The 11757-nt window shown below is 36.9% G+C and overlaps 1 protein-coding gene across 4 annotated transcripts in view; it reads right to left on the reverse strand.

Annotated features, from left to right (window-relative positions):
• The window catches only part of ZNF512 (zinc finger protein 512), a 31925-nt gene extending 20367 nt beyond the window's left edge, over positions 1-11558 (reverse strand). For 3 of the 4 annotated variants that reach the window (XM_010991253.3, XM_010991254.3, XM_010991255.3), the window contains exons 1-2: positions 11401-11558; positions 10823-10881 (exon numbers count right to left, since the gene is read on the reverse strand). In XM_010991253.3, the coding sequence (XP_010989555.1) occupies positions 10823-10881; positions 11401-11430 (89 nt within the window). In that variant the 5' untranslated portion in view covers positions 11431-11558. The remainder of the gene's footprint in view (positions 1-10822; positions 10882-11400) is intronic. The other variant, XM_031466771.2, reaches the window with a different exon arrangement.
• Positions 11559-11757: the final 199 nt, after the last annotated feature.

Consider the following 11757-nt stretch of genomic DNA (forward strand, 5'->3'; position numbering starts at 1 on the left):
AGCGTCAGTTCTCAAAGTGTAGTCCAACGATCTCTGAGACATCCCTTTTCCAGCTAACTAACCATGTGAGTGACGGCTGCCTTAGATTTACAGTTTAGAAAGGTCACTCTGGATGCTACATGAAAGATGACCGACCCGTGGAGGAAGAGTGAATGAAAGAAGAGTTAGCAGCTTGTTGCAACAGTATGAATAAGAGATAATGAAAGCTTGAACTTGAACTAAGGTTTCGTAGTAGAGCTGATAAATTGACAGATTCAAGACAACACTTTAAAGGTAGAGCTGGTAAGAATTACATATGGAGGTTTGTGGTAGCAGGGATATGGAAGTAACACAGGTGACCATTCTTAGGGAAAAATGAAAGTAAAATATGATAGATGCCTACCTACTATGAAATACTAGTTGTTAGAAGCCATAAACTATTTCTACACATCTAGAGATATGAACATAACTAAAAAGCGTATTTAGAATGAAAAAAGAAACAGAAGATTTATAGTACAATGTCAATTCAGTAAATTAAAAACAAATATAAATGTAAATAGCACTAACTATTTTACAAGGACCATAAATATTTAAGGAAAATTTCAAATTTGTTAGTATGGTTGTCTCCGGGAGGAAGGGATGAAAATGGTAACAGGGACTTATGATTTGTACAAGGCAGACCTAAACCATCATTAAAATAGACTCAAATAAAGGCTGAGATTGAACCAATGCCCTTAGAAAGCAGGTTAGAACTTATGGTCTGAACCTAAACAGGTTATCTGCTAAAATAAAAACAGCAACATTCCCCCAGAAGATTCTGAAAAGACCCACAGTCTACACAAATAACATTCATAATCTTGAGAATAAATTCCAAAATTATGTAGTATACAAACAACCAGGAAAATGTGAGGAACTCTCACAGGACAGATGATAAACAAATGTCAACCCAAGATGATGCAGATGTTGGAACTAGCAAAGACTTTAAAGCAACTATTATAACTATGCTTCATGATATAAAGAAAAACACACTTGAAATGAAGGAAAATGTAGGACTTATCAGCAGAAAAACAGAAACCATAAAAAAGAACCAAATTAAACTTTAGGACTGAAATAAAAATTCACTGGATGGGCTAGTAACAGAACAGAGATGAAAGAGGAAAGAATCAGTGAATCTGAAGACAGATCAATAGAAATTACCCAATCTGAAGAACAAAAAGCAAAAAAGACTGTAAAACAGTCAACACAGCCCCAACAACCTATGGGTCAATATCAAAAGATCTAACTTAAATGTAGTTGTAACTGCAGAATAAGAGGAAAGAGGGACTAAAGCAGAAAAAAATTTTGAAAAAAAAATAATGGTGCAAATATCTTCCAAATTTAATGAAAGATTTACCTTTATAGATTGAAAGAGCTCAACACTGAACAGTATAAACTCAAAGAAAACCATATCTAGATATATCTTAATGAAACTGTTCAAAACTGAAGATTAAAACAAAAAGCAGTTAGAAAAAAATATAACATATTACATACATGGAACAATGATTCAAATGATCATGAATTTCTCAAAAGAAGCCAAGACAGAAGACAGAATAATAACATCTTTAAAATCCTGAGAGAAGAAATTCACCAATTCAAAATTCCATATTCAGTGAAAATACTCTTTACTTCAGATGAAGTAAAACTAAGATTTGTTGTCAGAAGATTTGCTCTATGAAAAATTCTAAGGGAAATAATTCCAGCTGAAGGGAAAATGACACCAGAGTGAAATTTGGGTTTTTAAGAATGAAGAAAGAGGGGTAGGGTATAGCTCAGTGGTAGAGCACATGCTTAGCATACAAGAGGTCCTGGGTTCAATCCCCAGTACCACCACTTAAATAAATAAATAAATAAACCTAATTACTTCCCCCATTAAAAAAAAAAAATTGGAAAAAAAAAGAATGAAGAAAGAGCAAGAAAAATGGTAAACAGCTGGGTAAATATTAAAAACTTTTTAAAGCAAAAATTTAACATTATCTGGTAAGATTTTCAATATATAAGATGTAATATGACAGCTATAACTTAATGGTCAGCAGATAGGGGGTTAAAGTAATCTATGTGGTTGTGAGGCTTCTATATTTAAGCAAAGTGGTAGGATATTAATTCTAAGTAGACTATGAAAGGATAGATATGTACACTGTAATTCCTAGAGCAACCACTATGAAACATTCCCCTCACCCCTGAAGAGAGAGGGAGAGAGCGTCAAAAACAAATGGATAAATTAAAATGGGATGCTAAACATTCAAATAATCCAAAAGAAGGTACAGAGGAACAAAATACAGAAAACAAATAATAAAATGGTAGACCTAAATCCAACCATACCAATAATTAATTTAAATGTTTATGGTCTAAATACTAAAGTTAAAAGTCAGAGATTGACAGCGTGAATAAAAAAAAAAAAATCCTGGTATATGCTGCTTACAAGAGGCACACTTTAAATATAAACACATATGTAGACTAGAAGTAAAGGGATGAAAAAAATCATACCATGCCATCAGCAAATACAAGAAGGCTGGAGTGGCTATTTTAATATCAGATAAAATAGACTTCAAGACAAACAGTATTACCAGAGATAAAATGGGACACTTCATAATAGTAAAAGTAACAAATCATCAGGAAGACAATTACTCATTGCATGTGTCTAACAACAGAGCCTCAAAGTACACAAAGCAAGATTGCTAGAAAGGGAAAGACAGACAATTTTACAATCTTAGCAGAAATTTTAAGATCTCCTTTCTGGAACTGATAAAACTAGACAGAAATTCAGTGAAGACAAAGAAGATCTGAATTGCACTATTAGCCACCTCGCTTTAGTTGACATTTACAGAACACTGCATCCAACATGAGAAGATACACATTAAGTGCACACTGTACACTCACAAGATAGATCATATACTGGGCTATTAACTTTACTCTTAAAAAGATGAAAATCATAATGTATTCTCTAGGGGGGAGGATATAGCTCAAGTGGTAGAGTGCGTGGTAAAGAGTATGCACAAGGTCCTGGGTTCAATCTCCAGTACCGCCACTAAAAAAATTAAAAAATTAAAAATAAATAAATAAGTTACATCCCCTCCAACATAAATAAATAAATACATAAATACATAATGTATTCTCTAACCAAATCAGAATTAAATTAGAAATCAAAAACAATAAGGTATCTAAAATAAAAAATAAATCTGGAAATTAAACAATCTATTTCTAAGTAATTCATGGGTCAAAAATGAAGTCCCAAGGGAAACTGGAAAATATTTTAAGTGAATAACAACCAAAATACACATACCAAAATTTGTGGAATGCAACTAAAGCAGTACATAGAGGGAAACTTTACGCTCTAAATGCTTATCTTAGAAGAGAGCTAAAATCAATGACTTGAGATTTCATATTAAGATACCTTAAAAAGAAGAGCAAAGTAAGCCCAAAGAATAGAGACAACATAATAAGAAGGAAAAATTCATAAATTAGGAAACAGCCATTAGAGAAGACCTGTTTCTTCAAAAAGATCGCAAAATTGACAACCCCGTAGCTAGACTGATCAAGAAAAAAAGATACCAAAGATACTACAAATAATCAATGTAAGAAATGAAAGAGGGGGTTTTCCTCAGGAAGGAGCAGGCGGCACGATGGCGGCTCCTGGACCACGTGGCCTGTGTGTCCACCGGAGGAGGACGCTCCCAGCCCGCTGTCTGAGGCCCTTTGAATATGTTCAGCCATGAAATGAAACAGACTCACTGAAGTCTGAGTCCCGAGAGACAGCGACCCAGGACACAGCCCTACCAGACGAAGTCACTATGTGGCACCCACACTTCAGGAGAGGGGAGTTAGCACCACCTACTTAATGAATGGTTGAGTATCTACAGCAACTATTTGGAATTCTTCTACAGAGAAGATTTCTATTCAACATCACTCATTAAAAAAAGAAATGAAAGAAGGGTTATCATTACACATTATGCAGACAGACATTAAAATAGTTAAGAGAATATTTTGAACAACTTTATGCCAATAAATTGACAAATTAAGGTAAACAAATTTCTTAAAAAACACAACTTACAAAATTGACGTAAGAAGAAACTGGAGACATAAAGAGCAGAAGGAAAAAAGTAAAACTGCCCCTACTTGCAGTTTTTTTTTTTACAGATCTTTTGCAGTTTGTTTACAAAGATAATCTCAGGAAATATGTGAAATAATTACTAGAACTAAAAATGAATTTAGCAAGTGGCAGGATACAAAGTTAAAACACAAAAATCAACTGTATTCTTAGACACTAACAACAAACAAGTAGAAAATGAACTTATAAAAATAATAGCACTTACAGTAACAAATAATACAGGAATCTAGGAGCAAATCTAGGAATCTACGAACAAATCTAACAAAAGACATCCAAGACTTTTACAGTGAAAACTACAACACATTAGTGGGAGAAAGTAAAGCCCTAGATAAGCAGAAAAATATAATGTGCATATAAATCAGAAAACTCAATACTGTCAAAATGGCAATTCTCCTTAAATTGATCTATAGATTCAATATAATACCAATCAATACTCTAGCATGTTTCTTTTTATAGAAATTGACAAACTGATTGTAGAATTTATATAAAGAGGCAAAGAAAATAGAATAGCTGAAATAATTTTGAAAAAGCAACAAAATTAGATGACTTTATCTGATTTCAAGACTTACTCTAATGCTACAGTATCAAGACAGCTCAGTATTGGCAAAAAAAAGATAGATGCATACATCGATGAAACAAAGTAAGGAAAGTGAAAAAGAAACAGACCCACACGTATTCAATTGATTTTTGACAAAGGCAGCAAGGCAACTGAATAGGGAAAGAATAGTCTTTTCAACAACTGGATGTACAAATGGAAAGAAATTAAATTGACCTTTATAACGTACCATGCACAAAAATTAACTCTGAATGAGCCATAGACCTGAATGTAAAACCCATAAAACTTATAAAAGAAAACATAGGAGAAAATATTTGCAATTAGGGATGGCAAAGTTTTCTTAAATATAAAAAGCATGAAACATAAATGAAAAAAATTAAATTTTATCACTTTTAATGGTAAATTTAAAATCTTTGCTCTTCTAAAAACACCATTAAGAAAGTAAAATGCAAACCATGAACTTGCAGAAATATTCAAGACACATATCAGACAAAGGAATTGTATTCAGAAAAAAATTTTTTAATTAAATAATACAATTCAATAATGAGACAAAACCCTATTTGGGATGGGTAATAAGGGGTTTTTTTTTTAATGAAGGTACTGGGAGTTGAACCCAGGACCTCATGCATGCTAGACACGCACTCTACCACTGAGCTATACCCTCCCCAGCCCCCAATTTTTTTTTAACGTGGGCAAAAGACATAGACACTTGACAAAATAAGATATATGAATGGCTAATAAGCATACAAACAGATGTTCTACACCATTACTCATCAGGAAAATGAAAATTAAAACCACAATGAAATACCACAATATATCCATTTAAGCTAAAATTAGAGACTTACTCTCATACACTAGAAATATAAAATACCAGCAATTTGGAAAACAGACAATTTCTTAAAAAGTTAAACATACTCCTGACATATGACGCAAGCAACCTAAGATGGTAAACACCATCCTAGTAAATAAATACTGTGTTAGGTATTAATAGAGAGAAAAACAGACAATGAAACCACAACTGACTGATAACAACCACTGAGAAAAAGACTGGAACCTAGCAAAAAAGATCTTCTTCAACTGGAAACATAAAGAGGGAACCTCAGCAGGACAGTAGGAGGCAGTGTGCTCATGATATAATCAGGCTCCATACCCTAGAGATGCGCAATTCACAAGCTGAAGAATAGTTAAGTCGCAGAGGCCCTCCCACAGAAGTGAGAGTTCTAAGCCCCTCTTCCGGCTCTCTAGCCCAGGGTTCCAGCCTTGGGAGGAGGAGGAGCCCCCAGGACATCTGGTTTTGAAGACCAGCAGAGCTTAACTCCAGGAGCCCCATGGGATTGGGGGCAACAGACACCTCATTCTCTTAGGAAGCGTACACAGAAACTCGCATGCACCAGGTCCGAGGGCAGAGGCAGCGATTTCATAGGAACCTGGGCCAGGCCTGCCTGCTGGTTTTGGAAGGTCACCCAGGGGACATAAAAGCTGGTGACAGACATTCCTGGAGTGTTAATCTACATGAGCTTTCCTAGAGGCTGACATCTTGATTGGATCATTAGCACCAAGACCTAGCCCCAAGACCTAGCCCCACCCAACAGCCTGAAGGGAAGCCTTGGGCCAAACAGCATACTGGCTATGAACACAGCCCCACCCATCAGCAGACCTTCTGAGACACAAACTTCTAGACATGGCCCTACCCACCAGAGGTCCAGGACCAAGCTTCACCCAGCAGTGGGCAGGCACCGGCTCCTCCTGCCAGGAAACCTGCATAATCCTCTAGTCCAGCCTTATCCACCAGGGGCAGATACCAGAAATAAGAAAATAACAATCCCAAAGCCTGTGGAAAGAATCCACAAACACAGGACAGACTGGGACAGGCTGGACCCTGGCCCTTGGGTAACAAGAGAGGAGTGTACTGCTGGGACACATAGGATGTCTCCCAAAGAGGGCCACCCCTCAAAGGTTGAGAAACATAACTAACCTACCTAAAAATACAAATAGAAAGACAGATAATATGAGGCAGCAGAGGAATACCTTCCAGGCAAAGGCACAAGATAAAATCCCAGAAGAAGAAATAAGTGATAAGGAGATAGGCAATTTATCTGAGAAAGAGTTTAAAGTAATGATGGTGAAGATGTTCAGTGAACTCAAGAGGAGTATAAATGCACAGAGCAAAGTTTTCAGAAGAGAGTTGGAAAATATAAAGAATACCTAAACAGAGTTGAAGAATAAAATCACTGAAATGAATAACACACTAGAAGGAACCAAGAATAGACTAAATGAGGCAGAAGAATGGATCAATGAGGTAGAAGACAGATTAATGGAAATCACTACTGCAGAACAGAAAAAAGAAAAAAGAATGAAAAGAAATGAGGATAGTTTGATAGAACTCTAGGACAACATGAAGCACACTAATATTCACATTATAGGGGTCCCAGAAAGAGAAGAGAGAAAGAACCTGAGAAAATGTTTGGAGTGATAATAACTGAAAACTTCCCCAATTTGGGAAAGGAAAGTCACCCAGGTCCAGGATGCACACAGAGTTCCACACAGGATGAACTGAAATAAGAACACACAAAGGTACGTAGTAATCAAACTGACAAAAATTAAAGATAAGGAGAAAATATTAAAATTAGCAAGAGAAAAGCAGCAAATAACATACAAGGGGACACCCATAAGGTTATCAGCTGATTTTTCAGCAGAAACTCTACAGGTCAGAAGGGAGTGGCATGATATATTTCAAGTGGTGAATGGTAAAAACTTACAACCAAGAATACTCTATCCAGCAAGGCTTTCGTTCAGATTTCATGGAGAAATCAAAAGCTTCACTGATAAATAAAAGCTAAAAAGATTTCAGTACCACCAAATCAGCTTTACAACAAATATTAAATGAACTTCTCTAGTCATCAAACCATAAGAGAACAAAAAGAAGAAAGAGAGGAGGGAAAAAAAAAAGAAGACCTACAAAAGATTGCTTTGGCAGTTTGGGGTCTTTTATGGTTCCATATAAATTTTGGAATTGTTTGTTCTAGTTCTGTGAAAAATGTTGTGAATATTTCGACAGGGGTTGCATTGGATATGTAGATTGCTTTGGGTAATACAGCCATTTTGATAATGTTGATTCTTTCAACCCAAGGGCACAAGATATCTTTCCATTTCTTTGTATCATCTTCAATTTCCTTCATTAGTGTTTTACAGTTTTCAGGTTATAGGTAACCTCCTTGGTTAGGTTTATTTCTAGGTATTTTGTTGTCTTTGATGCAATGGAAATGTTTATGTCAGTTATAAAATTCTGGATTTTGAAGTGAAAAAAAAAAAATAAAGAGAATGAAGGGCCGCAAATGGCAAAATATCCTTCTTTCTTATGGGTGAGTTGTACTCCATTACATATATGTGCTGCATCTTCTTTATCTATTCATCTATTGATGTGCACTTAGGATGCTTCTATATCTTGGCAATTATAAATTTATAATAATTATAAATAATTGCTGTTAATAGAAGGGTGTATGTATCTTTTTGAATTAATTCTTATTTTGTGGTTGGCTTTATTCCTTTGGTAACTATGTAAGTTTAAAAAACTAAAGCTCTAAACATTCTTAGAAACAATGAATAGTACATATATGTAAATTTTTTTAAATATGTGCAAAAAACTGTGTATATGTGTTCATATGCAATATACTATATAGCAGTCAAACTCTGACAATTCTACCTAATAAAACTGAAAAATGAAAAAACAAAAAAAGAGAAACAAAAACATTTTTCCACACAGAGACTTACACACGAAAAAGCAGCTTTATTGTAATATCCCCACATTAAAAATAACCCAAATGTCTCTCAAGGTAGATGGCTAAACAAATTATGGTATCCATAATGGAATCCTATTCAGCAATAAAAACTATTTTTATTCAAAATCATTATTCTGAGTGAAAGAAATCATGCAAAAAGAGGACACACTATCTGATTTCATTTACATAAAATCCTAGAACATGCTAACCACTGTACAGTGACAGAAAACAGGTCAGTGGATGTTTGGGGATAGGAGTAGAGGGAGGGATGGATTGCAAAGAGACACAAAATAACTTCTGGGAGACATGGAAATGTTATCTTGATGGTGGTTTCATGGGTACTTACATATGTCAAAGCTGATGATATTACCTACTTTAAATATATGCAGTCTACTGTACTTCAATTATACCTCATAAAAATATTTTTAAAAATTTTAATGGGAATTGGCAGTACTCTAGGGCTAAAACCCACCATCCCAAACAAATGGGAACAATCTCTACTAGAAAGACTGGATAGAATCAACAGGCCATTAAGAGTCAAGTCCCATGTGACTCCTTTTAGGAAACTCTCCTCATAGGAATTTCTTTACTCTTGGTGTAGGACTCAGATATACCCACTTCCCCTCTCATGAATAAGCCCAAGCATAGTTTAAAAAAAAAATCAATAGTTTATATGATCAGCATGAATAACATCTTGGGAATTAAGTCTAAGTGGATAGGGAATCCCTCCCTCTAGGTCTCTTATTTTTAAAGGACTTAGTAAAAACAGTTCTCAAGTATTTTATACTACATATCAACTCAGGGCATTTGACTATTTGTTAAAAACCAGATTAATCTCAAACTTCCCTTCCCATAAATATGACAAGAAGAAGCCTTTGGCTCAAACAATAATTATCATAACTGTAGTTACTTTAAAATAATTTGTTGTTTGTGGCACCTTCCACATTTGTACCTTCCTGTCTCAGCTTCTGATCATAAGGATGAAGAGTTTAAACTACTTTCAACTCCTTTCTGATCTACCAGGAATTTTTAAGAGCCGCTAGTTCATTCTCTAGGTGTAAATATTTAGATTTCATTGGAAAAATATTTTAAGTTCATCTCAGTATCCTTTGCAGCTTCCTTTTATTTTACCCAATCCTTAAATACTGATGTTTTCTCTGAAAAATAAAGGTTTCATCCTTTACTCTCTTCTAGTCTCACTTCTCACCGATTCTCAAACTTCACAATCTCCTAGGAGGCCACTTAAAAATTAAATAAAAAATTAAGATTCTGATGCCCTGACCCCCATGATTCTGATTCTGATTAACAGAAGAGGGCCCATTAATCTTTACATTTCTTTTGAGGAGTTAGGTAATTAGGTATGTATGTATGTATTTATTTATTACCTAACGGAGGTACTGGGGATTGAATCTGGGACCTTGTGCATGCTAAGCACGCACTCTACCACTTAGCTATACCCTCCTGCTTAATCTTTACATTTCTTAACAATTACCCACTTGCTATTCCATCACATCCTTTTACCCATTCACATTCTGTTCTTACTTCTAGGAGGAAAAAAACCTTTCCCTTCTGGCTAACTGCATAATTCTTTGACTTTCAAGTCTGTTTAGGAGTGATTTGCTCTGGTAACCCTTCCTTCCAAACTATCCCTTTCCCCAATGGCTATATTAAATTCCTGTTTAAAAACATTTAATTACACTGTATTGTATTGATCTCCTTGCCTAGGTTTGTTAGACTGCTAGTTCTATGTTTTTCATTTCTGTATATCTAACTTACTACACAGCTGGCACAGCAGATATTTAGTAAATGTTATATGAATGAATTAATCCCTACCAATGAGTATCTCATTAACAAGAATCTTTTCTGTATTAACAAATACCGAAAAGCTTAGCACATGCAGTATACAATATAACCAACCAGTCTTAAAGCCAAGTAGTTTGAAAATACAAGGATTTCTTACAGTCATTTTAACCAATCCTTCCCATGCTCATCAATGTGTTCATGAGTACATATTTGATGTCTGAAAAAAAAATGCAGGGCTACAGAGTCTCATGCTATTATAATTCGTACTTTTTTTTTTTGCAATCTAAGTTTTCCTCCCCACACTAAGATTAGACCTGCACTTCCAATCAGATGGCCACCAGCTACAGGTGGCTATTTAAATTTAAATTAATTAAAATTAAGGACAATTAAAAACTCCTTCCTTAGTCACACTAGCCACATTTCAAGCGCTCAAAAGCCATACGTGGCTAGTGGCTACAGTTTGGGACAGTGTGGATACAGAACATCTTCATAAACAGAGGAATTGCTATTGGACAGTGCTGGCGACACAATTATAAACAGACCGCAGAAAACCTCACTTACTTCTTAGCTCCCACGATCCTCGTGCTCCTCTGCTGCTTAAAGGATGGGGGTCCCGGGGTCTAGCAAATTGCAAGCACATGAGTGAATGCTAGGGACTTCGGAACCTTGACCACAAAAAGAAGAACCTCCCATGAGGAGAAACGAAGTTCTCCCGGGGCTACTACCTCAAATGGAAGGCGGCAAGACTTTTTAGGAAAAGTGTGCCGCCCCATCCTCCTACAGGGTCAAAGCAGGTGACAACACCAAAGCCTTCATTTCTCCCATTCTTAAAGCCTTGTCCTAGACAGAGGCTCTAAAAGGGAGGCGGAAAGGGAGGAAACGGATATGGGAAGCAATGGGGATGTAAAGGCAATAGAGACTAACGACAATCCGACGAGGAACAGAGTCCAAGGGGATGAGGAACAGGCAGCAGAAAGTGGAGGAAAAAAGAGGGGACAGGTAGATCTGACCTAGAAGGGTGGGGCCTACGATGGGCTCAGATAAAACCAACACTGAGCAGGAAACAAAAGGGAGGGACGGCGTGTGGCGAGCTCGCCAGCGCTACCCCTAAGGCATAACGGTCAAACCGAGAAACTCACGGCGGGCACTGCACCGAGTCTCGAAGACATCACTCCCTCTCCACGCCTAACAAATTCACCCAAGGGCTCCGGCCAGACCAACGCCACTTCCGCTCTCCTCTCCGCTCCCGGATGTGGAGTCGGCGCCGCGAGTTCGGTCTCGTACGTCTACTTCCGCCTAGCTGCTTCCGAGGGGGCTGCGACCGGGAGAGTCACGTGACGAGAGCCCCCCACCCCCCATCCGCGCGGCGGCCCGCTTCCTTTGAGACCCCGCCCCGGGGTTGCACTGTGGGACCCGGGAAGCTGGGGGTGGGATTTGGAGCCTCAACTTGGCTTCAGAGCCTCCCCCCGAGCCCCGCGCCCCGTCTCATTCCCTCG

This window comes from Camelus dromedarius, chromosome 15 (assembly GCF_036321535.1).
Source record: "Camelus dromedarius isolate mCamDro1 chromosome 15, mCamDro1.pat, whole genome shotgun sequence".
Taxonomy (NCBI): Eukaryota; Metazoa; Chordata; class Mammalia; order Artiodactyla; family Camelidae; genus Camelus; species Camelus dromedarius.